The following is a 25,136-nucleotide window of genomic DNA, read 5'->3' as shown; positions in this document are numbered from 1 at the left end:
CCCGATATCACACGCCCAAGCCAGGTTCCTCGCCCTCCTTCAGCAGTTGAAAGATTGTGTGCTGAAGCTGCAAAGGTCGAAGAAGTCGAAGAGGACCGAGATCTCCTCCGAATAGAGGATGTCTGTACGGGAGAGGACGACTACTCGCTGAACGATTTAACAAATGGTTCTGATCATCACCTACCAACATAGGCTATAGGCCAAAAAAGCAGTTTTTGAATGTTAATAGTGTACTAGTGGCCGGATGTTATCGCTCATTGTATGTTCAAAGACAAATGCCGGCGATTGGAGTTCACTACTGCATTGTGGTGTAGCACGGGACGCTCATTAAGATGCTGTCATTACTGTGGCGCTGAACTTTATCGATGTCGACTTTATCGAGCAGCATGATCGTTAATGGGTAACCTTTCCAACAGCGGTGCATAAAAGAGGTAAGAAGTACATGCCATATATGGGAAGAAATACACATTAGGTTATAAGGATCGAATTTCTAAGCTGTATTTTAAATGACTATAAAGGGTTTTATGTACGTATGAAGTATACTGTACGGCGGTAAATACCGCACTATGTAGCCTGAGAAAGTAGTACAGACCAGCAGTAAGAAGTGACGCTAAACTCTAAAACCAAAAGGGCTGAGAAATTTTATTTGATTTAACTCATCGTAAGTAATTTCGTTTAGCTTTATACGTTTAAAATGTGAACAATAAATCATTTTAAGCCATCAATCTATAATAGAATGGCTTAGTGGAGCAGCTGCCTTTAGTCAGACTGGAGGTCTTTTACCCAAGGCACACGGTATGTCGCTCAAGTGCCTAGGCGAAATACATCTTGCCACTGGAGAACGCCGACTCGAATACCTAAGGCAATCTTGATTCTCTTTCTCCATGGTTTGAAAAATTCATGGATTCATCCTTATCAACAGGCAACGACAGAGTCTCCGGTACCACTTTTAGAGAAAGCCACGCATTGTACTCCTACGACTATCCGCTCTAATTGACAGAATGGCGGACCCGATCACAATCTAGACCTTCTAGTAGATATATCTGAATTGCTTGTTCTGTGAGCGATTGATTAGCAACCCCAGCACCGACAGAGTCGCAGGGTGGGACAAGACGTACCGTACGATCCGTAAAATCGTCGTCGTAGGCATGCTCATATCCTTCCATGATTCCAGCCTTGTCACGCTTCTTGTTCTCCCACACACAGAAGAAGCGATAGACAATCACCAACACAACCATGGCGCAGGCAGAAGCGAAGACTGCGGTAAATCCGTGAGGGTACCTGGGTGCGTCCGTGGTTGTAAACAGAAGGGGTCCAACAACGTTGCCTACACCCAGTAAAGTCTCGTTAGCCGAGGTATGCCTGAAACAGTATGATCGCTATGGCGGCTGTGACTTCAACACTGACGGATTGGATGAGATTGTTGCTTACCCAGAGAGTAGCCCACAAAGATGCCAGATGAGGCAAGCGATCGCTTTGTATATCCCGCCGTGTTGGCCAGCTGCATGCCCATCAGCACGGCATATCCGGCGCTGTTGGCGGCGAGGATGTATGCTGCAAATAAAAGTCCTCCAAGCGCATGTGTCGGAAGCAGCCACAGGAGTAGGCAGGACAAGATTGTGCTCAATTCGCAGATCACAACTAGGTAAGACCTTGAATACGGGACCTTGTACGCAATATAACATGCTACTAGCTGAAGGGTGCCGCTATTTCGAAGTAAACATCCACGATTAGCCAGGATCCTATCTTCGAAGAAACTAATGATATACTTCAAGGATCACTCACATGATCGCCCCCGACGGCATCACCAACAGTAAAGAAATCAGTGTGCTGAACCCGAAGCCGTGGATGATGGTTGGTATAAAGGTAGAAATCGGGCCATTTGCCCACAAGGTTAAGAATGTAATGCAGAAGACGAGCCAGAACTTCAAGTCGATGAGCAGCTCATAAAGTTGTTCCTTCTTGAAGTGCTTGTTCCGGACGCCCGAGTTGTTCGTTCTCAGACGGACGACGGCTATATATCGTTCTCGCTCATTCAAATTGTATCCGTGAATGGGATCCGGCGGCATGAAGAAGAGGATCACTGCGGACCACAAAATCGTGATTATTCCCGCGACAATATACATATATCGCCAGGGAGAGAGGGAACCAGTGATGTGTCCAAGGCTGTACTGTGTTAAAAGTAAGTATCATCGGTACACTCTGGTTCTTTCTAATAACGAAGAAGGACTGGGTTGCATAAATTGGCCCAGGAGTTCTGAAGCACATACATTGATGAGAGGTGAAACAATCGAGATGTATCCTGTGGCAGAAAACCAAACTCTAGTGGAAACGGGAGGTTAGCGAGAGATTAAGTGATATCTATCGAGCAAACCAACCCCATTCGAAGAGCCTGCTCATCCTTCTTGTAGAATTGACCCACGACCATCATGAACATGGGGCTGACTCCGGATTCCAACAGTCCTAAAAAAAACCGTTGTGCATAAAAGGACTGCCAATTGTGACAGGCAGCTGTGCAAGTCAAGCATATCCCCCAAACAAGGACGGTGCCCGAAGCGACCCGCTCAATGGGGAAGCGCTGGGCTAGAATGATCGCAGGGTATGCGCCGACGATAAATCCCAAGTAGAAGATCGAGGCACAGAATGAAAATCGATTACCCGTTTCAAGCTCGAGATCTTTGAAAAGTCCAAACAGCGCCTGTACGTTCCTGTGTCAGAAAAATTTCGATTAGGAAGGCTTTCTGCTTACCGCTTGTGACAGCATTGTCTTGTCGTAGTACTGGCAAAGTGAGAATGAGTTACTCCAGCGCCGATGGTCGACGGCTATTTGGAAGCTCGGAGACGTACTTGCAAACCATATGTTGCGCAAAGGATAGGAAGTAATCGGTAGTCGATCTTCCTTTTGACACGCTTTTCTTCGTCGTCGTCCCAAGTGGGATCACCATGGTAGTTGGCCAGGACAGTCGTTGCCTCGTCACCGTGGACTGTGTCAACAGTAACCGTCTTCTGGAGGCCTGCCTCGTCTGCCGTCCCGGGGTTCGTCAGCGTTTCAGCCTGCATGACTTCTGACTTCTCCATAGCTGCGATGATGACAGTGTGCTTTGGAGAATTTGGAAGTGGAAACGAAGAACCGTCGTGACTGAGAACGTCTAGTCTTCAATATATAATGGGCATCTGGCCTTAGTAACCACTCATTGTGCCCAGTGAATTGCATTCGGTCTCTCCCCACGCCTCTCCACAGTCGCCTCTCCACAATCCCCCGGACCCCACAAATCTGGGGCACTGGAGGCTAGAGAAAAATACACTATGGGAGTCAAAAACCGCCGCGGAGATTTTTGACTTGGAGCAAAAAATACCAAAATCCCGGCCAAGCTACCTAGCAGCATTGGAAAGCCAATTCGCTTGCAGGATTCGCGGAGCATTCTCCTTATATCGAGGTGTCTGACCAGAGTGTAGGCGTACTCACTCTGAGACCAAAGTCATACTCTGATTCTCATGTTCACGCTGAAGAATCTGCATGGCACAACTCCACCGTCAGCCTCGAGAGCCGGGCAACCACCAGCCATAGCCCTAATTACAAGCATCCTCTCGGGAGAATACTAGTTATGGATGAGTTAAAGCTTCACCATTCAATACTGAGGCTATAGAGAAGGACCACTAGGAAGGCGCCTATCAGTTATAATAATAAAGATTTAGAAAGTTTCAAGTTTCAAGCCAAATGCTATTTAGAGGTAAGTAAATACCAACAATATCGCTTGATTCCCCTTCCTAAGAGGGAGAGAGGAATCAAGCTTATAAGGCTCAGTCCCAGCCTTGCTAGTTAATGCCCAATCTAACCAGATAAAGGCATATAATATAATATGCCCAAAAAGAGTTACGCATATCAAGACCAAACTCTTCAAGACGGATTTGATAAGGCATATATAAACGTACCTCATTACATGGTGTAGCTTCAACTCACCTCCATCAAGTCTATCCAGACCTCCCCCTCCCCCGGGACGCATCTATACTCAACCGTTGTACAAAGGACTGGATAAAAAGCCCTCTATTTAAGTTAGCTATACAATAATATAATAATAATAGAAAACTTATTACCAGGTGCGATCTAAGTAATGACCTGATTCTAATAAGATCTGCAGAGAAAATTTAAATACTACTGGTTTCTCGAAAATAAATACTCAGAGACAAACATTAGCCTTAAAGAATGCCTAATTCATATACCTTCTTAATTATACACTCCCTCTATAATTATATAGTTAAGTTCATCCTTTACATTCTCAGTATTGAGAGTGTTCCTATTTTGATTACATTTACCTCTAACACAATGCTATCTTATGAATTTGGTCAAGCTTGAGAAGGACAGTTCAATACTAATCATATTGGAAGATAATTATAATACAGAGATGAATTATAGCTATTTGTCGGCAAGCAAGCGGTCACCTGACCTCCTGTCTCAGGCACTGTAGTCCCAGGCTGAACCGTCACCAAGCTGAAATTAAAGAACCCAATGTTAAGGACTAGACTGCAATCAGGATATTTGTGAATATTGTAACAGCGGACTGACTTGAATGATAGATTGCATCAAATTGTGCCAGTACTATCTACTATCTAAGGCCATAGTTTTGTTGCTCTCATAGCAATAGCTCATATTTTCCCAGTGACTCAAACGAGTGGCACAGAGTTAACTCGTGTACGGAATTGGCTTGCGCAAAACTAACTCACGAAAAATCGGCTCGTACGTAGCGCCAAATGAAATTTTAGGGGCCACGATGACCAAAAGTGGCCATTTTGGATATCCCTAGGTGGGATTGTCTAGATAAGATTAATGATATCTACCCTGCTTTCGAACTTGCAGGTAAAACCATGTGGGGTAGGTAAAGAGTCCTGCGCTCTATTGCTTGTTATATGTTGGGCTGTTTACCCCTTGTTGATACATTACCTTTATAGTTTATATGCTCTTTCAAACTAATGATCAATTACGAGGAATCCAATATATCAACACAACCCATAAAGAATCCTAAGCATAATCCCCAGGGTTCAAGGCCCCTTGTCCTTCCAGTATTCGTCTTGACATGAATTTAGCCTAAATATCCTAAGGAATATGTCAGATTAGCCGAAGTCTAGTAGAGGACTAATCGGGGTCGACTCAGGGTCGACTCGGTGCTGATGCACAATACCCAATAAAGGTCACGTGCATATAAGCATAAAAGCACTGAACTGAGCGGGGTAATTAGGAGAGATAGAGAGAATGAACAATTATTCTGGACTGCCATATATATATAGTGTGTAGTCTAAACCAATCGGGCAAGATTGCCATCATTGCCAATCCAACAGAATATAGTAATTGCACGACTTAGTGTCCGGCGGTCTCTCACTGGGTTTAGCGTATTTCAGCCATACACCACCACATACATGGTATAATAGCATTCTTCCGTTGAGGCTCAGTTGTCGGTTGAGATATTTCTTCAATATACACCTGGAATAGCTCAAAGTCGTTCAAGCCCACCCCCACCCCCATTCTTCAAGAGCTGCAGACCTTGGAAACCCGGGCCGGTATTTGGCGGAATTTTTCTCCCCCCATTTCTTCAAGAGGAAAGTCGAAGGTACTAATACATCATGGCTCCCGTGGCCCATGCCGATGGTTGAAACGTCATTGCCCACATTAGGATTAGGTGACAGTCTTGGGTGCAGAGTTTCTCGCTTCTGGCCCGTGCTTTCTTTTTTCTTGTTTTTGCTGACTTCGCGTCCAGTATGGATGTTTCTGGGGGTCAAAATATAGACGCAAGATTCCATCTGGTAGCTCTTATCGCCAATGGCCGTATTTCCATAATTTTAGCAGATTGGACTTTGTTAGCAAAGTCCTTATCCGTCTTGCTTGGCGACAATCGAAGCCATACTCTTGATTCGGTGGCAGCGGAAATCTCTCTCAGTTGCGTAGTCAAATTCTGAACCACATCTATCTGAGCTCTGCTTAGATGTAGCTCTGTATCTGGAGTTCGGCTCTGCCAAATCTCTTCCCACTCCGAGGTTGTGAAGCTGTGCACTTTATCTGGCCCGTTGTCGATCGTACAATCAATTGGCACCCCTTGGCTCAATGGTTTTCCTGCTCTCTCGTTCCCGGGATGCCTTCGGGGGCTGCACCGAAGCGTCCCTCGACGATGAAAGCGTCTGCTCCTTACCGATTTTGCGGGAGAGATCTCTTCCAGTTGTCGGCGTGTCACTACCTGCCTCAGAGTCGGTGTTGCGGCTCGCCATTGTACTCGACCTGCGGATGACTCTTCGAGCACGCCTCCGCCTTCTGCACTCCTTTGGAGATTGTCGCTCGGCAGGTATCTCCAGGTAGATTTGGGTGATTAGTGGCAAGCAGGCAAGCTTCTGGGTCTGACACCATCTCATAGGTAGAGATACGAGTGGACGGAACACAATTCAGTTTCTGTCTCAGTTTCTGTCTCGGTGGTTGGCGCACTTATTTGAGTTTATGTACTCCTGCGATGCACTCGATAAAGTTCGCCTTCGTTCGGCCTCATTCTTGGTGCGACGGTCCGGGGAGACCTGGTGTTTGAGCGCCGTCCCACTGAGTGCCATTCCTCATTGCAGAACAGTGCAGGCGTCCGGTAAATCTTAGGAAATCGACGTGGTTCCTCTGGGAGTCGCGACTGGAGTGGTCTCCGGGAAGAGAGCAATTTGCCCGGTCCTTCTCACTCTCGCGGGCCAGGCGCTTTCATAGTACACCCGAGGTCGCCTGAGACCGCGAATGACTCAATTCCTCTGGGCAGGAATAGGTAGCTTCAGGCAGCTCGGGCATGTGGTCTCCTTACATTCCGAGTCGAGGAGGGCTTACCCATGACCTTCCGGTGGGCCCTCTGGTCCAATTTGTCTTCCTCAACTGCGGCGGCCTTCCATCCAGTGCTTCCCATCTATAGTGGCGGGCACGGATAAACGGATTCTTTCGTTCGGGCTGCCCTGAAGGGACTGTGCCCTTTTTTTGGCTCATGTTCGTACTAAAGGACTTGCTGCCGGGACGCATTGCCGATGAGGTCTGCGGACAGGTCATATCTCAACGCCCGAGGGACATCCCTTCGCGTCCTTGCATTGGAAGCATCAAGGCTGAGGGCAACCTGGTCTGGACGCAGAGGTTGCAACTAGGCTACAAGTCTCCACGTGGAGAATGGGGCCCTAGAACATTGTATGCTGTCGCTCGTGGACGTCCCCATAAGGGCTCCCCTTTTGGGCTGCTCTATCCTTCGCTGGAGAGACACATTCCCACGATCGCCAACCATGCAGGAAGCCGGCTATAAATCCAACCCGTGCGCAGCTCCAAAATTATAATTCCTAAAGACATCCTGTGAAAAAAGCCAGCTTCCAATCGCATTAGAAAACTCAACTGTGGTGTTATCGCCAAGATTATCCAGAGGCCAGTCCAAGCTCATGGTTTGCTGTTCCAGGGGTAGAGAACCCGTCTGCAGTAGGTCCTGATCTGGGTCTGTTTCACAGAATATGTTCGGAACGGTTTCAGAGTGTGGCGTAGGGAGAGAACGGGCATCTCTTGTGAAGCTTGTCGGTTCCACTGTTCTTGATAAATGCGCGCTATGATCTGCTAGCAGGGACGAGTGCCTGCAGGCAGACAGATCGAAATTGTCAAAAAGGAGCTGCTCATGGCTTGAGAATGTTCCGAAGCATACATGAGGTTTTTCAATCGCAGGTTCTGAATTCCTGAGCGTTTCGAAAAGCTTCAGCGCATTCGCAGAGGTCGGCCATCTCTTGGAGAGTGCCAGTAAAAACTGGGAAATAATCACCAGCTCGGTCTCTGCGACAGGTTTGAGATTCTCGTGCCTCGTAGCCACAAGTTGAGGCACGGCCGCGGAAACGGCATAGAAGGTAAAAATTGTGGGAAGCCGCTGAACTTCGTCTCTGGCAAGGAAATCTTCTAGCAAAGAAACCAGAAATGATGATGCGACCAGTGCAACAGGGTGCACCATCTGCCCCGACAAGTCGCTCCGGTAGAGGATTGTCACTGCTGCAAAATAAATGACAAAGAGTTGTCTCTCAAAGCGATTATCGAAAGAAGCATGGGTGGAGGACCCGAAGTATTGCATCTCTTGCGGAAGCTCCTTCAACCACCAGAAGAGTCTGTTCCTGATGTTGTCTCGCTGCAGTGTTGACATCTCTCTTCGTCTATGGGATTCGCAGAGATCGCCTAGGATGAGGCACACTTTGACATAAGCAACGAAGACTTTGGAATATTGTTCATCGGCTCCGAAATCATCAGTCGAGATCGGTTTGATGTCGCAGTCTGCTAGATTAAATATCCGTGGTCTGCCTTGGCCGGCTGACACAAGACAATCTCGAGCCTGCTAGGTCAGCCTAAAACGCAGGGATATAGGAAGACACATACCACCAACGTCCACCATAGTCTGCGTCTGTAGCCCGCATTGACTTTGGTCTTGGGCTCTTTGTGCAGACCTACCTGATACGCAATGTTCGATGCAAAGCGGAGCCAGGCACTGCTGGAATCTATATTGACACTGTAAACACTTGATTGATTGTACCAACCTAACAGGCACGCGACGACCATTGCGGTGACAGGATCCTTTTCATAGCCAGACATCACTAGGGCTTTAATGGCGTTGTAATATTGCTCGAATGAAAATGGAAGTTGCGCATCAGTAGTCCGAGCTCCAGCAAGGAAGACTGCTTTCAGTAGTGCAGTTGGTGGCGAATACCCTATCCTTGACTTGAGACTTGTCATGTCAACGATTGGCATCAGTGGGTAGACATGGGTCATGAAATTGTCCAGCAAGGAGTGTCGAAATGCTGCGGAGGGAAGGTCGAACGCGTTGTATAATCGGAGTACCGCCATGTTTACCTGGTGGATCCCCGGGTCTGGGCTTTGTGTGTCCTGGTCTTGGTTTTGCTGCTGCTGAAGCACCGGCGCACCATAGTAGTCTTCATAGTCGACTTGGGCTACTCCAAGTTGGTCAGGGGAACATCCCGAACTACTTGGCGAATCTGATTCAAGGTCATGCTGTGTACTTTGAACATGGAAAGAACTGCCGGAGTTCGCTACGCTATTTCGCCTTATGCTTGAGCTTTCAGGTGTCATGGACGGCAAAGGGGATTCAGTGATGCCTTCGACTTGAGCTGTATTGTAGAGAACTCGGCCATGCTTGCGTTTTCGAGATCGTAGCCTGAGTATATGTCAACTTGGATGGGCTTATGAAGCAATATTGATGCGACGTACACGCAAGCGCTGCCGTGCAATTCGCAACTTGAACATGGGATCTTGGAGGTCACATTGCAGCGAATCTGGTCGGACCATTGTCAGCAGAAACTGAACACTGAGCGCAAAAAGACCTGGGCTACCTTTTTCTGGTAACATGCAGTACAAGCTCGAGCGAACTTCACTTTCGGCTGTTTCTCGTCGGCCATCTCTACCGAGATCACTTTATGCGACACCTCGTCACATGGACGTGGTGGTTGAATTGATCGTGTGAAAACCCAGGGGGCCAGGTGCTCAGACCGCCTGGCCGAGTGTCGGTTCTCAAACACTATCCAGCCTCGGGAGTTGCATACATGAGAAAACTGGGTCCATCCTAGTTGAATTGTTTATTGTTCATCCTACCCATGTCAATAGTTGTGCTTGATGAAATTCAGAGAAATACCACGGGTTTTAAGGCAGAAAACCAGAAATTCCCCGCGGCGATTTTATGCTTCCCCGTGTAGCAGCCCCACAGAGCAGGAGCCTCTGGCCGATTTTACTGGACGCCACCATGGTGGAGCCAATATCCAAATGCCTACTTCTCCGTGCCAGGTCGCGGGTCCCGGTCCCCATGTCTCGATCAGGTAATAATGATATGGAAGAGAACACGCCCTTCAAACGTCGTGGCATACGTCGAGCGCTGCATAATGCTCTGACCTCCCCTCCCCCTTCCCTATTTATATGACCATTTGATCTTGCAATTGTATGCCATAGGAAATCATACACGCTCCCACGGCAATACATCCATCTATCATGGGTTCTTCTCAACCTACCAAGTTTCCAACCAGCCAAGAGATATACCTGGACTTGCTCACCCAACTAGGCCTTGAGCCATTCTGGGACGTGCAGATTCATGGCAATGATCCTGTTGTGCCGAGTCCGCATCGCTTGGGTGATGCTGCTGCCACGGCACTGGCAGCGCTGGGTACGTCCATGGCTGCATTGTGGCAGCAGCGGACGGGCATGAAGGAAGCGATAGAGACTTCTGTTGCCATGGCGATTCCTCAGCTGATGGCCATCTTTATGACGACTCTGAACGGTGTTCCTATTCGGCGGCTATTAGAAGATCCCAAATTGCTTAGTACCAGCAACTTCTACAGAGCCAAGGGCGGCAGATATGTTTTCCTCCTCAACAGCTATCCTCATTTACGGGATATTAACCTGAGAGTGCTCAATTGCCCGTTTGAAACTGACAGCTTCGCTACGGCTATCGCCCAGTGGGATGCCTTCGAACTCGAAGAGCGCATTGGCTCTCTGGGGGGAACATGCATCGCGGTTAGGACTCGCGAAGAGTGGCGCAAATCACCACAATGCCCATTGATCGAGGGTACTCCAGTCATCGAGATACAAAAGCTTGGAGAAAGTTTTCCCGAGCCTCTGGCGCCTATCTTCGACTCCTCCAAGGGAAAGCCTCTTGAGGGAGTACGTGTTTTGGACAACACTCATGTCATTGCAGGCCCAATGGCTGGACGGATTTGCTGCGAACACGGTGCAGAAACTCTTTTCATAAGTTCACCAGACCATATGGACCCGCGGACCATGGTTACTGAGACGGCACTCGGCAAGCGATCTGCATTTTGTGATCTCAACGATGAGGCCGATCGTGTCAAGTTCTGGGAGGTCCTTCGCGATGCTGACGTCTACGTCTCGAGTTACCTCTCGTTGGACAAGAGAGGCTTTGGCCCTGCCGAGCTCATCAAAGCACGCCCAGGCTTGATCTATTGCGACTTTCACGCATGGGGTAAGGAAGGTCCTTGGCAACAACGAGGTGGTTTCGACCAACTCGCCTGTTCAGCAACGGGGTTCGCGCATGAAGAAGGCCTACTTCGATCGGATGGTCGACCTTCTCTCCCACCCACATATCTTTTGAATGACTATCTAGCGGCTATATTGGGAACCGCCGGCATTGTGGAGGCCCTACGTCGCCGCGCAACGCAAGGCGGCAGCTATCGCGTCCACATCAACCTGAGCCGTGTGGCAATGTGGGTGCAATCTTTGGGAATGTTTGAGGTAGATCAAGTCGCACACATACCAAGTCCAGCCGCCGATTCTTTCCGTGAAAAGGTGCTACTCAAGGAAGTTGACAGTTCAGGGGGTCGGACGAGGTACCTGCCCACCCAGATCACGTACTCGACTGGAAGCATCAAACCAGGATTTGCCCTTGGGAGTGAACCAACGGGAGCGTCTAGGTTTGAATTTCTGAAGCACTGAGACAGGCCATTCAATCTATGTTCAAGACTATACAGAACTTTTTCGATAACATACACAATTCGTAGCGGCTGAAGTGAGCTGCTGTAGTCTACAGCTGTTATCATCAAATCATATTTACTCGAGCCCGTCAACTAGGGTGTGTTGCTTCGTTGAGATCGTCGAATCAATAACTATAGGCTGTCGCTAGCCCAAGAATTGTGATCTTATTTAGGAAGTCCATTCGTAGACTTCGGCTGGACACAATGCAGCTATCGTAACGGTGAGCGACGGCCAATACCGGAGCAAAAGAAATGTAGTCGTTGAAATTGCCCCGCCTATATAATAAGGTCCGTACCAGGCATATGTAGGTCATTCATGGCTCGCCCACATCGCCAGGTCTTATTACTGACTAAGTGAATTCAGCCGGCGTTGATCTCGAATAATGATTCGTCGGCCTTCCCTGTCATGATGTCTCCCATTCATGGGTTATGTAGGAAGTAACAGTGGGCAGTCAAGGTTGATTTTGTTCAACCTGGAGTATTCAACCCCTGGCTTAACTGCAACATATGTTTATTTTTCTTCCCGATTTGAGGTGATTACATGACGATAAATTGAAAATATTACTACATGACATTAGAATAACAATACATTCTTTACCTCTTTGTTTGAAGGACTCACGCAATAATGCTGCTATTTTTGTTCGGATTCGCAACAACCTTTACAGTGGTGGAAAGAGTACGAGGGAATGAATTAGAAATTGGTATACGTGACTGGAGTGAGGCTCGAGGTGAACTAGCCTCCATCGGAACAATGGCATAGGCGTTGAGGACATCATACAGCAAGTATAATTCGGGATACCATCTATATAGATGGGGGGAGTCTTTGGTGGGACAATAAGTGAGTTTCGTCCTCAGATAGAGAACAGGTGACAAATATGTTACTCTTTACAATCGGACATCATCCCTACACCATAAGCGAGGGTATGTACACCACATTAATGCCATATCAATTATGCATAGAACAGCTATTGCTAATGCACTGCTAGCTGCTGCAATGCTGCTAGAATAATTGCTAACACTCTTCTTTTCTTTAGACACTGTGAATGGTTCGACCTATATCTTTAACCTAGGTCAGCCATTTAATCGGTCAACCAATCTCACGACCTTATTTCAACTGTTATCTGAAACCGGAGGACTTCCAACTATGATTATTGCACCTAATTATATTGACAGCACTATGTTTACTAATGACAACGAGCTGATTACTGTTAACATGTCTGTTGAAGGACAACAGTTAACCTAACCCTAATGATACTCTACTAGCAAGCATTCCAGCTCAAGCAAATATAAAACCCGTCTAGCTTGTAGTAAGAGAACAGAGAGTTCTGGTTACAATTGGTGGGGTTATAAATCTAGTATTTCTTACTAGAAATTAGTCTCTAAATGGTTTTTAGGCTGTTAGCAGTGTAAATCTGTATTATCTCCTTCTGACACTTATTAATTCTGGGTATGGGAAAGAATTAGCTCTATATTTCTGGAGATTGTTTCTATATATGATGTTGAAAGTAAGCAGTGGTGTTAGCAAAATATAACTAGAGATATTCCGCCCCAATTAATACTACTTCGTTCTGTTGTAGCAATTGCCGCCGCCTATTCTTCTTTTAATATATACATATATGGCGGATTTAATGGAATTTCTGCGTAAAACACACCTTCCAATGATGTATATGTTTTATCTGTGCCACATTTTGTCTAGACCATATGCCTACAGTGGTCAGATTGGCCACGGTCGAAGTGCACATAAATGCTTCGCAGTATACCCAGACCAAATGCTCATTATAGGAGGTATTTTTAACAGCGATCCATCAATTTATCTAAATAAAAGTATTGAAGTCTTGAATCTAAATACTCTTACTTTTCAAGTTCCTACAGCCTCCAAGTGTCGGATACTTATCAAATTCCAAATAGAATTAACGAGAGAATTAGTATAAAATGAGATCAGCGCGCCGTATATTGTTCTTCATTATGCCTATACTTACCTTGAACTTAGTGAGAATAGAAGCACCTCGCTGTAGCCACTATCCAATGAGGAATTATTCCGTATCTTTTTAACAAATTATACAAAAGCAATCCCAACATACTATCCCTAGAAGCTTCAAACTTCACCAAATATACCTAACACCTCTAGCTTGAGTGCTATCCCAACTCTTTTCGCTACAAGCGGACACAAAGGTCTACCGTTCTGGACTAGCCCAGTAATTGGATCCGTGCTCAGATTGATTGCTGACTGTCACTATATTAGTCGTTATCTTTTGGCAGTACAGCAGAGATCGCAAGCACCGATCCATATTATGAGTTTCTACCTCAGCACTGGACGCAATGGGGCGAAAACCTAACCGGAAAAAAGAACTCAAAATGAACGGTCTATTCTATGGCCAGACAAAAGAAGGGGTTAGAGCCGTTCGGAAATGTGACGAAATTTCTTCATAGGTCGAAAAGATTAACAACGAATTACTTCCCCTCTTCGGCACACACCTGATAGCAGCGGACAAATTCACACAACCGATTTCCGTGTTTGCACTCTACAACATTTCCGATGGAATCTATGTTCCAATTGTGAATGGGTGGTTTTCGCGATGGATTATCGTCAACATGGTTGAACGGGTGACAGTCCTCAAGTGGACTGTCGATGATTTCCCTAGACACTCAATACTGACTGAGTTTATAGTGTCCAGTTTTCTATCCACCACTATGCTGCTCCAATGTCCGTCTTGTGAACTAAAGGTTACACTTACAGAACTGTTGCAGAGAGCTCTTGCTCTTGAACTCAAATTCGGATTCGTATTCGTATCTTCTTACTCACCGTTCCAGTCAATTATTATCCATGGCTATGCAGGAATTGCTCTATTGCATGTGAATAATTATTATTTACATCTCTGGTACTAGTTTTAACGGAGAACTTGGCTCCTCTAAGGCATACGTAAGCTCCATATATTTTTATTTTTTCTACTATTTCTGTTACGGAAAATAAGGTCAGTCCGTGTTCAATTGTACGTATAAATCCTTATCCACCTACTCTCAAATCTATCAAAATATATTTTGGTACGAAGACTGGAATATATAAGGTATACATGTATCCGTACAGTATGTCAATAAAAGTAGTTTATGTATTAAGTATATATAAGATGTGATAAAATGATATTATAGCCCTAATGTTTGTAATATTTTCCCGGTTTAGTCAGAGGTGGAAAGATTCTCTTAACAACAAAGAAGAGCAATTCTCGTCCTGCTAATTGTTCTTATTCCTTTATCACACAGTAGATTTCCTAGCCATAACCCAGTTGCGTCTCTAATGAATGATCTTCCCTATAGTCCACCTTACCAACCACCGGCTAGAGGAGATGTCCGCACCCGCCCGCACCCGCACCCCGTATCCCTCAAAACTTAGTGGCTTGACAAAGGGGCTCGCTTAAACTTCATCCTTCTGCCGTGTATCCTAGTGGTACATCGGGCGAATTGAGACGAGCAGTGATTAGTATTTATGTAAAATGGACCCTCTCCATTTTGGATATCGATTCCTTACCTCAAAAGTATCGAATATTCGTACACTCACCACATCCTTAAATGTATTCGCATATACTTTTGTTTGGGGCCACAGGTTAGCTACAAGATCTATAGCGCCAATATCGCTAGCTGATAACTTAATATTAGGGGCTGCTGGGTCACTTTTTGCGAAATTTGCCTTGCGGAAGAACTACAAACTCACCATCTACGTACGAAATCCCGGCAAAGTAGATCCCGACATAGCTTCTCATAAGAATGTCACCGTGATTACCGGCGAACTTTCTGATCAAAGCAAGCTCCTTGAGGCTGTCAAAACTGGTGTGGACTCGGTAGTACTACTTGTTGGTGGTGACATGTCCACCAAGGGAACGGTACGCCAATCTTAACTAACAGCATTCTACATGCTTTCTGACACTTTCCCAGCCGCTACTTGATGGAATCAAGACTCTATATCCCATTTTGATTGCTCAAAATGTAAAACGAGTCATAGTTCTTTCAACGCCCTCGTATTCTGACCCAAAAGATAAAGTGAGTTTAGTGAAAGCACCATGTCGTTGCTCATGAGCTAACTGAGAAATGAGACGAATTTATTCTTCTGGTTTGGAGTTAGGGCGTTATGGTATTTAGCTCGCGATCAGCAACTCCAGGTCATCGGGTTGGCAACGCACACGATTAGCCAGTCTTTGGAGCAATTGGAGTGGACAGTAATTAGGATACCAATGTTGACAAATCACAGTGCTATGCCTGTCTATGCTGGCTACGTTGGGGACGGGCGTGCAAAGTCGAAATTAAGCAGGCAAAGCCTCGCACAATGGTGCTTGGAAGAATTGGAGGCCAAAAATTGGGTTGGAAAAGCCCCATTTTTATCGAACAAATAAGGAGATCGGATGTTACCTTCCCGTGCATTGTTAATTACGGACACGTACATCCATTATCGCCGGACATTCGTACTCCCATAATCTCCAGGAAATTCCTTAATGTTCTCACTTTTCTCAGTCCCTCGTACGAATCACTATCCATTAATAACCCCCTTCATTAGCATTGCTGCCGCTTGATATAGCATGAACGTGGCAAATGGTGGAAGGATGTTAAAATCAATGCATTGTCTACCCAGTATGAAGGGCTGAATTGTACTAGTAATAGCGGATTTCTCGGCAGTAGACTGCGAGGGTATTTTCCGGGGTGAGGGTTCCATGTTGTTGGATGATAGCGTCCTTGTGATGGATTGGCGTGAACACACCCCTGAGCGAAGCAACATCTCTGCCTTGCTCAGCGGCAAGGGGGTTGAACTCGACTCTCTGGAGGCATTGCCGTTGACCTCGTCTTGGAGTTTCTGAATTATTGTCTCAATAGGCACATTACGTCTACCCTTGCGGCGCCGGTATGGGACCATGTCGGAGAATTCTACCGAGCGATATCCTGGTCGTGCATCCGTCTGCTTCCAGAACTTATCCAGCTTCTTACGAATATGTTCCGATGCCATTTCATCGCGCTGGAATCGGTGTGGAGGAGCAAATTGAGTGTTGTCGTCGATAAAGAACTCTGATCTGATTGAACGGTTCCGGTGCTCATTTCAGGAGTTGGAGAATTGGCAACATCTCGAGTCGAGGACATCGCCCTGGGAAGGTCATACATGCACGTTTTGCCGAGCCTACTACGAGCGAACAGGGTTCGCTCTAGCTACCTTTCAAGGGCCACATTAAGTAATTGCCCTGTCGCATCTCTTTTTCTAGGCACTGCATTGCAAGCTTTTCCTAGCAATCGGCGTGTGGCGATCGGTGCCCATACTCGCAGTCGATTCGAGTCGATCACTGCTACGGTTTGCGTTATACATGGTTTGCTTCTAGGTGGAAGGATGATTTGGAAGGGGCTATATGATTGAATGATTGCAAACGCGGACAGGTTGCGCAGGAGCGGGCACTGGTGCGGAGTTGTGCGGATTGCATGCGGATGTGGTGCGGGAAATATTGCGGGATTTTATTAACCAAGTGTGATCGTATAGACTCGTTCAAAGCACAATCGATAGTCCACTGTACAGTCTCAATTTCAGGGCTGCTAGGGATGGTCAATCTCGCAGCAGAAGACCAGACATTCATTTGGTCCTTCACGGATATAAACCAGGGGGATATAAAACCAAGGCGGCTTATCTCTCATGTAACTCCGCCTATATTCAAAAATTCCCATGGCTCGCCTGCTGCAATTCATTGCGCTGACCGTAGCCACTGCAGTGAGTCTGTCGCAGTACGCCACCAACGGTACGCTGCCAGTACTTCCACGGTTTATAATTGTCTAATCAACTCCGGAAACTCTACAGATCATTCTACATGGGGCACTTTGCCATCCCCAGACTTCCCCAAATATCTCATAGATGGGGTATGTATTGCGCTTTAGTAGCCATTCTCTTTTTAACAAGCCCGTTAATGCATTCACTTCGCAGCCTTTGGAAGATGGAATACCTTGGGGCAAGGCAGATCCCTCTGGAGACGCGCCTCTCACAGGAGCGACGCGCCACTACAATTTCGTCGTCACGCGTGAATTCAAGTCCCCCGACGGCTTCAACAAGAGTGTAATCTTGATCAATGACCAGTTTCCTGGTCCGGTGATTGAAGCCAATTGGGGAGACATGATTGAGGTGACTGTAGTCAACAATATTGATAGTCCAGACGAAGGTATCACATTGCACTGGCATGGTGTGACCCAGAGAAAGACCCCATGGTATGATGGCGTTCCTGGTGTCTCCCAATGCCCTATCGCCCCCCGTGGCGGTAGATTTAAATATACCTTCCAAGCAGATCAGTATGGCACTGGTTGGTACCATTCGCATTACAGTGCCCAATATGATGACGGGCTCTACGGTCCAATGGTCATCTATGGCCCGCTCCAGCCGGAAATTAGTTACGAATATGATTTGGGGCCAGTCATGATCTCCGACTACTTTCATATGAGCTACTACAAGGCAATGGAGTTGACATTGGGGAAGCCACCGCAGCCATTGAATGTCGACAACAATTTGATCAACGGCAAAGCCAGTTATAACTACAATCCCCCCAAAACGGATAGTGACTCTCATGATGGAGTAGGACCTGCTAAATTTAAATTTCATTCAGGAAAGCTTCATCGACTGCGACTTATAAACAGTGGATCACTTCTAAACCAGAAGTTCAGCATCGATAATCATGAAGTGACAGTCATTGCAAACGATTATATTCCGGTCAAGCCATACAAAACAAAAGTGGTCACCCTGGGTCCTGGTCAACGAACAGATATCATCGTCAATGCCACAGGCTTTCCCACTGATGCCGTATGGATGCGATCCGATATAGACTTGGGTTGTATCGAGACGACGGCCAATGTTCGTACTGCACTTGCAGCTATCTACTATGAATCGGCGGACACTACTTCTACTCCCCGCACTACAGGCACCACATGGGAAAGCAATAACTGTCTCAATGACCCGCTGAACCAGACAGTCCCTTATTACCCATTAAGACCTCCTCAGCCCGCGACCGTTCAGACTGTTACCGTAACTGTTGGCTACAACGCCACTGGATTTATACTCCTGTTCATGAACAATTCATCCTTCCGCGCAGATTACAACAACCCTATACTGCTCGATGTCAAAGCCGGAAATTTCTCATTCCCTACAGAAGGAAATGTCTATAACTTTGGTAGTAACTCTAGTGTGCGGTTAATTCTGAATAACACTTATTCCAACCCGCATCCTATGCACTTACACGGTCATAACTTCTGGGTACTGGCAGAGGGATTAGGGACGTGGGATGGCAAAATCACGAACCCGTCTAACCCCCTGCGTCGTGACACACATAATTTGCAGCCGGGAACACCTGAACAGCCATCATACGTGGTTCTCGAATGGACGCAAGATAATCCGGGAGTTTGGCCGTTCCATTGTCATATGTCTATCCACTCTAGCACGGGAATGGTGTTCTTAGCCATGGTGCGTAGGAACCGCCCATTGAAACACTTGTTTATTGACTAACTGTACTATTTTCTAGGAGCAACCGGAACTGATAGAAAAAGATACGCAAATTCCTATGGTCATGGCGCAGACGTGTCGAGATTGGGACCGTTTTAGCAGTACGTCGTTTGTCGATCAGATTGACTCTGGTGTATAACCGGTGGAGGACAATGGATAGCGCTGGTAGATCTCGCGCAAATATGCCTGAAGTACCAGATAGAGTAACTGGGTTTTCACCTTTCAGGACGGAGCACATCAGGCATTCTGAACGAAGCGTGAGGATATTATCATGAAATTGGCCAATAAAGCGGATAGCGGAATTCGTGACTGAGTTTGTTGTTTATTAAACTTTTTTTTTATAATTTATAATAAACTTTAGTATCTAAATAATGATTTCTTTTAAATATATTATTATATACTAAAATATTCATTGTAAACTACGCCACATGTTAGAAATCCACGCAGGAATTGGTGTGGCTAAGCTGTAGAATCGGCTTCGACTCTGAACCTGCCAGACAACCAAACATGGCGCGCCCAGGATAGAATCTTGATGTACATAGGTAGGTAGGGTGCCTAGTTAGTTACAAGAAATGCTACTCTCCAGTTGCGTACTCCATTCTATAGCTCATAGGCAAACCAAGTTAATATAATCGGCATGCCAGGATTAGCACAGCTCCAGCACATACCGGCAAATATGAATTGTTAGGGCGTCTACGGGAAAGGAGATGGTTTGGCTGTCGTGAGTGTGGGAATATGTGCGAAAATTGAGCTGAGCTGACTGAATACATGTACAGCGTTATCTGACACTTCTTAATGAGGATACGACGTCACGGATTCGGAAAGCTATAGAGCAAGGATAAAGATATCAACTCGCACATTAGGAAATCTTGCAGCTTTCACTGAACCAGTAAAAGAAATACATTGGAAGTTTCTCGAATGAATAGGGCTCCGTCTGATGAGTTTTGTGATATCACCTTTATAATGGGAAGATGAATGTACAATTTAACATTTTAAAAAGTAATTCGCGTTTTAGTACATGTATATGTAGAAAACAGAGCCACTCCAAAGAACGATTTAGCATCGTGTAATGCCTACATAGAGAGGTTTAGCCGGCTAAAACCGAAGACTATAATATCTCTAGCAATCTCTGTTGTGCATTGGGCACGTGTAACACTACCAAGGTACTGTCACGACGAGGGTTTCACGGTATGAAAAGGTACAAGGCTTATTTGGACGTCTCGTCGGTGTGTAAGTATTCCACCTCGTCAATGCAGGAAATAACAAGGAAAGCAGAAGTGTTATTTGGTTTAAAATATGTCTTACAACGTAAGATATAACAAATTTGCTAGCCTACGTCTTGAAAGCCATGCTAAAACAAATAACATTCCTCATCCTCTCTAACGTGGCGAACCTCGCGATGACGGCCGATGATATGTATGGTTGGTGTGCAACGACAGGTATTGGATGACGTTCCTCAATCACCAGTGCCGGCAGGCTCAAAGGACCATGATAAAGCGAGTGTATGTACCCCATCCAGCAAGGACAAAACGAGTGGCATAAAGAATCAGGTATGTACAGAGTAATTCAAAATATAAACAAGAGAATCGAATGGTAGTGCAGACAAAAAGGCCATACTAGCTGACAATACGTTCAAGAAACGTAGACGGCTACATAACCAACCTCCATCATGCTGCCATAGCCGCCGACGGTGCTTGAGTTAGGGTCGCCAGGCTATAAAATATTTCACGTCAGCACTCATCCAATAAAGACACTCATCCTGTAATGGAAATGCACAAAGGAAACTGTCAACATACCCAGCTCCCCCCAACAGCGACGTTGAGGATGAAATACAGCGGATCATGGCATAGCGAAGCCCAGACATTTGCGTCACCAATCGTCGAGCCACTGATCTGGTGGAACAGCTTGCCATCCATGTACCAGCTAATCGTTTCAGACTGCCAGGAAGAAGCGGTCCGGTCCCAGGTCATGCGCCACGTATGCCACGACTGGTCCGGGATGGTGACACTCGCGCCTAGACCGTTGGGCTCATTGCAGATGCCGCCGGGATTGACGTCGCAATGGGAAGTGCCATAGCCCGTCAACTGACCATCGATGGTTTCGAGAATGTCGAGCTCACCGCACTCCGGCCATGAGGTTCCAGTATGGATCGAGTTGCCTAGGATCCAGAATGCAGGCCAGATTCCCTGTTTCTGGGAAATAGCATTGGTGCCGAATCGGATATCAGCCTCGGCGAGAGTGATTGCGCCGGAAGCTGGCGTGAAGACGTATTTGCTCTCGATACGGCCTGAAGTCCATCCACCGGATACGGAGCCGTCGGCCCAAGGCACTAACTGGAGAGTGTTGCCGCCGCTTAGCTGGACGTTTGTGCTGGAACTGGTGTATGTCTCTAGCTCGTTATTCACTGTTGATTTGCCGACGATAATGTTCCAGTTGTTGGAGTTGGGTGATGCCCCTGCTGAGCCGGCAAATTGGTCACTCCATTGTAGCGTGTATCCTGAGTACGAAGGAGGAGCCCAGGCCGAGGCCAGAGGGGCGAGGGCGAGGAGAAACGAAGCAATGTGGCTGTTCATTTTTGATGATTGATGTTGTTAAAGGAAAGAAGAAGAAGATTGAAGATTCAAAAAATAAGTCTTGCGTTAAGGAGAGTATGTACAGAACCCCAGGGGATCTCCGGTTAGAGCAAGAAAACTTCTGAAACTTCTACTTGAAGGGAATGATCGTCAAGGAAATTCCGGTGGAGACCGACAATGGTGGTAGCAGTTTATATAGAGGTCGCGGAGACGCTGAATAGAGGGCCCAAGCCGAATGTGGCAGATGATGTTATCATGGGCTCCTCAAAGATTGTGACGGAGCACGACGATACTACCCATCAGGTCGACGAAGGAAGATTAAATCAGCCACAGTGTTGAATTCTTAAGGCCCATCGTGGCACCGCGATGAGCCAGAGTCCTGGCTCCTGAGGCGGTCATCCGACAAGGAAATAGTGATGATTCGTAATAGCCCTAACATCATGCCCGTTGGACGAACCGAAGCCAATCAGGCACACGGCAGATGATTATGGGGTATATTTTCCTTTGATGTAGCAAGTCTCTGGGTCTGGACAGGTCGAAGTGGAAAGCAGCGGCCGAAGTTCCCGCACTATGGCGGGAGAACAATATTCAAGATGTGAACATCCAAATCTCTATGGTTAGGCCGTTTGAGATGTAATTAGCCATCGTGAGCGCCACTCGGCGCCTAACTAAATTAGGGGCGTCGGCATGATAAGAGTAAAGAAAGCTAACACGGCTCATTGTAACCTCACTAGGAGAACATTGCAAGAGAAGACACAAAGGAAAAAAAGAGAATATAACAAAGACGAGCAGAGTCGACTGGTCATTGCGTGCCGCCAAGATCATCAGGGACTGCAAAGGATGCGAGGTGCGGAGGAGCGACACACCTAACCCTTAAGATGGGGAAGCCTGCTGATAACACTCCCCAGGTCAGCGTGCTCGGTCACCGGTCCCTGGCATATTCTTGATTTCTTACTGTCCTAGTACCGTCCTAGTATTATACTAGTATTTGTGACCATATCGCGCCATGTCTCCTCAGTCCCGATTGGGCAAAAAACTCCTAACACGGTAACGCTCCTGTCCTGGGAACTTGCGTTTACTGGATGCATTTCGGCACAGAACATTTGAAGTTGGCGCTAAACACTAAATTTCCGCGACACTAAATAATCCGTGCAGCATTTTCGTAATATTGTCGCATCATTTCGCATCATTAGCCTAGTGATCGCTGTAGAGCCGTGCACCCAACACCAGGATGGCGTCGACTCTCGGTCTCATGTCAGTGCATATAGAGCAGCTAATCGCAGGAAGAATATCGCGTCAGTCCAACCTTCATATAAACACACTCCAATATCCCGGTCATATGGCGAATATCATGCGGGACGAGGAAGAAAGCAGACAGGAGATTTCTATGTCTGGCGGGGATAGGAACATAAGAACATTTGAAATAGGGACAAACTAATTTAATAATGCAACTACTGATTCCACATTTCAAAACTCGGTGTCACCCTATTAGTACTGAGCCTACGACCTTAGGTGATATGTAGCTTTTCCTCTATGGAAAGCCGATGGAATTCCCGTGTTAAGTGGCCAAAGAGTATATCCTGCATGTATATGCCATACAATTAAGCATTAATGAGCATAGGATATTCCTCACTGTTTCATACCAGGACTCCCCTTCCCTTTGGTGGCCCATAAAAATTAACACCAATTACCAATCACCTAGTGTCTCGATCAGGGACTGCCGCAAGCCGAAACGCAAGCCACTGCGCCGTGGCCTAACTGGGCAACAGTTCGCCGGTGTCTGGAAGTTGGGTGTATACTAAAATTCAGTGGCTGCATGTTAGGATACAGGGGTCACTCTACGTAACAGATTATTATTTAGAAATTAGAATTCTCTATACAGACGTAGTGGTATTTCACTTTACACTCAGTTCCGACATCTTCTGCCAGTATTGTAGGAAACATTAATATATGATTGGTGCAAGTGATGTGTTGCTTAAAATGCCGTACACGAACACGCCCAGATGGATATAGGATAGTTAATGCATACAGGAACCAGGAGATCGGGTGGACACCTCACGATTCAGGCAGGGAGAAATGACAAAGGATGACGAGAACAAGGAGATCACATGCCAAGCAGCGCACGTGCCACTCCCTGTGTTCCTAACTATACCGGGCTAGCGGCAGCATCATTATTAATATCCTCCAGTCCAACGTCACTCTCGATTATTGGCTTGGTACATATTATATTTGGACATTGATAGGCTACAGAATGCCACCCACCGCCTACGAAGTATACAAGGAGCTCGAGCGGGAGGATCGCTTTGCTCCCCATGCGGGCTCAACCCAAGACTCCTCCTACACGACATGGCGGGAGCGCGCCGCGACCCGTAACCTGCGCCGGGGCCTGGCCATTATCATCGCGTGCTGGATGTTCTATTTCCTGTATCTGAATCGCTTATACGCTGCATCTATTGCGAGGTCCTTTTCGAATAAGCAGGAGGAGCTGACAAGTGGCACCGTCAAGATCCCTTTGGAGGCGCATATCATGAGCAAGTGTCCCGATGCCCAAGACTGTCTGCAGCAACTTGTTGTGCCGGCCATGGAAAGAATCAGCGACAAGGTCGACTTTGATTTATCGTTTATAGGAAGGTATGCTACTATGTATTTCTTATAACACCCCATCGATGCTAATCCTCCTTGGCAGTATCTCCAAGCAGACATCCGACGTCGAGTGCAAACATGGCCCAACTGAATGCATCGGCAACATGATCATCCTTTGCGCGGCCAATCTCCCATTCCCACCCAACTCGCACGGCTCATCCACCTCGCGTACCCCAGTGATCCGCTCTCTCGGGTTTGCCAACTGCTTGATCGGAGACTACGAACAAATTCCATCACGATCTCTAGTGGAGAGCTGTGCGCTGGAGCATGGAATTGACTTTGATGCCTTGAACGAGTGTGCCAGTCGTCAGGATGACGGTTTGAACGACCCTGAAGACCCAACACCAGACGACCCAACCGGCATTGCTTTGTTGCGAAAGAGCGTTCAGCACAGCGCAGACCTAGGCGTTACAAAGAGCTGTACCGTGAGGCTGGACGAGAAGGTTTGGTGTATCCGGGACAATGGGGAGTGGGCTGATTGTCCCGGTGGAAGTGGCGATGTGTCCGCCTTGGTTGGAGAGGTCGAAAGACTATGGGCGCAAAGGAACCAATAGCATGGTTTTCTTTTCTCTCTTCTCCCACTACTACCTTAGTCAATTCGATATATCATCGTTTGTTTCCTTCGCAGGCTACTTTTAGCTGCATTATCGTGGCAGCACTCGAACTTGATACCTCTTGATACCCCCTCGTTCTTTTTCTTGCGCAGACTCGCCATTTACTGAATGAATTTACGTACTTATATATCTCTCATACCTTATGCGCACTTAATATGAACATAGGATTTATTAAATGCAGCATGATTGAAGTCAGCTATCCTTATTAGATTTGCTAATGAATCGTAATTTGAGTGTCGTCATCTTTATTTTCAGCAAAGGGGTTTAAGCTGTGCAAACGGCCCTTGGTGGGCTAGT

The 25,136-nt window shown here is 46.7% G+C and overlaps 9 protein-coding genes across 9 annotated transcripts; 5 read left to right on the top strand and 4 right to left on the bottom strand.

The window, feature by feature from the left end:
- Positions 1 to 1,030: 1,030 nt before the first annotated feature.
- BGW36DRAFT_398012 (MFS transporter) lies at positions 1,031 to 3,078 on the bottom strand (the record flags this gene model as incomplete). Its single annotated transcript, XM_046218351.1, has 8 exons — positions 1,031 to 1,057; positions 1,119 to 1,327; positions 1,432 to 1,706; positions 1,786 to 2,171; positions 2,271 to 2,322; positions 2,379 to 2,698; positions 2,750 to 2,779; positions 2,848 to 3,078. The coding sequence occupies 8 exons, from the start codon at positions 3,076 to 3,078 to the stop codon at positions 1,031 to 1,033; spliced, it is 1,530 nt and encodes a 509-aa protein (XP_046071402.1).
- Positions 3,079 to 6,094: 3,016 nt separating this feature from the next.
- Positions 6,095 to 6,625, top strand: BGW36DRAFT_428474 (uncharacterized protein; the record flags this gene model as incomplete). The annotated part of the gene is made up of 2 exons (XM_046220552.1): positions 6,095 to 6,329; positions 6,399 to 6,625. The coding sequence occupies 2 exons, from the start codon at positions 6,095 to 6,097 to the stop codon at positions 6,623 to 6,625; spliced, it is 462 nt and encodes a 153-aa protein (XP_046071401.1).
- A 559-nt stretch (positions 6,626 to 7,184) lies between these two features.
- On the bottom strand, positions 7,185 to 9,429 carry BGW36DRAFT_462324 (uncharacterized protein; the record flags this gene model as incomplete). Its single annotated transcript, XM_046222163.1, has 4 exons — positions 7,185 to 8,351; positions 8,396 to 9,188; positions 9,242 to 9,306; positions 9,364 to 9,429. 4 exons carry the CDS (start codon positions 9,427 to 9,429, stop codon positions 7,293 to 7,295), a joined length of 1,983 nt encoding a protein of 660 aa, XP_046071400.1. The 3' UTR covers positions 7,185 to 7,292.
- A 583-nt stretch (positions 9,430 to 10,012) lies between these two features.
- BGW36DRAFT_297054 (CoA-transferase family III domain-containing protein) lies at positions 10,013 to 11,470 on the top strand (the record flags this gene model as incomplete). The annotated part of the gene is made up of 1 exon (XM_046211325.1): positions 10,013 to 11,470. The coding sequence occupies one exon, from the start codon at positions 10,013 to 10,015 to the stop codon at positions 11,468 to 11,470; it is 1,458 nt and encodes a 485-aa protein (XP_046071399.1).
- Positions 11,471 to 15,072: 3,602 nt separating this feature from the next.
- BGW36DRAFT_428471 (uncharacterized protein) lies at positions 15,073 to 15,890 on the top strand (the record flags this gene model as incomplete). The annotated part of the gene is made up of 4 exons (XM_046220551.1): positions 15,073 to 15,106; positions 15,160 to 15,383; positions 15,436 to 15,540; positions 15,594 to 15,890. 4 exons carry the CDS (start codon positions 15,073 to 15,075, stop codon positions 15,888 to 15,890), a joined length of 660 nt encoding a protein of 219 aa, XP_046071398.1.
- A 134-nt stretch (positions 15,891 to 16,024) lies between these two features.
- Positions 16,025 to 16,495, bottom strand: BGW36DRAFT_428470 (uncharacterized protein; the record flags this gene model as incomplete). Its single annotated transcript, XM_046220550.1, has 1 exon — positions 16,025 to 16,495. One exon carries the CDS (start codon positions 16,493 to 16,495, stop codon positions 16,025 to 16,027), a length of 471 nt encoding a protein of 156 aa, XP_046071397.1.
- Positions 16,496 to 17,194: 699 nt separating this feature from the next.
- On the top strand, positions 17,195 to 19,148 carry BGW36DRAFT_360295 (multicopper oxidase; the record flags this gene model as incomplete). The annotated part of the gene is made up of 4 exons (XM_046214161.1): positions 17,195 to 17,267; positions 17,327 to 17,385; positions 17,450 to 18,970; positions 19,029 to 19,148. 4 exons carry the CDS (start codon positions 17,195 to 17,197, stop codon positions 19,146 to 19,148), a joined length of 1,773 nt encoding a protein of 590 aa, XP_046071396.1.
- Positions 19,149 to 20,641: 1,493 nt separating this feature from the next.
- On the bottom strand, positions 20,642 to 21,582 carry BGW36DRAFT_297983 (secreted glucosidase; the record flags this gene model as incomplete). Its single annotated transcript, XM_046211399.1, has 2 exons — positions 20,642 to 20,722; positions 20,806 to 21,582. The coding sequence occupies 2 exons, from the start codon at positions 21,580 to 21,582 to the stop codon at positions 20,642 to 20,644; spliced, it is 858 nt and encodes a 285-aa protein (XP_046071395.1).
- A 2,193-nt stretch (positions 21,583 to 23,775) lies between these two features.
- BGW36DRAFT_321685 (uncharacterized protein) lies at positions 23,776 to 25,075 on the top strand. The gene is made up of 2 exons (XM_046212656.1): positions 23,776 to 24,213; positions 24,269 to 25,075. Exons 1-2 carry the CDS (start codon positions 23,834 to 23,836, stop codon positions 24,777 to 24,779), a joined length of 891 nt encoding a protein of 296 aa, XP_046071394.1. The 5' UTR covers positions 23,776 to 23,833; the 3' UTR covers positions 24,780 to 25,075.
- Positions 25,076 to 25,136: the final 61 nt, after the last annotated feature.

This window comes from Talaromyces proteolyticus, assembly GCF_021365285.1.
Source record: "Talaromyces proteolyticus strain PMI_201 chromosome Unknown BGW36scaffold_7, whole genome shotgun sequence".
Lineage (NCBI taxonomy): Eukaryota > Fungi > Ascomycota > Eurotiomycetes > Eurotiales > Trichocomaceae > Talaromyces > Talaromyces proteolyticus.
Note: the sequence above shows the minus strand (reverse complement) of the source record. Positions and strands in the feature narration are given on the sequence as shown.

Bases quoted from the DNA above. Each gene is read 5' to 3' on its own strand.
- BGW36DRAFT_321685 (XM_046212656.1), top strand. From the start codon at position 23,834: ATGCCACCCACCGCCTACGAAGTATACAAGGAGCTCGAGCGGGAGGAT. The intron at 24,214-24,268 runs GTATGCTACTAT...CCTCCTTGGCAG, and splicing joins GATTTATCGTTTATAGGAAG to TATCTCCAAGCAGACATCCG.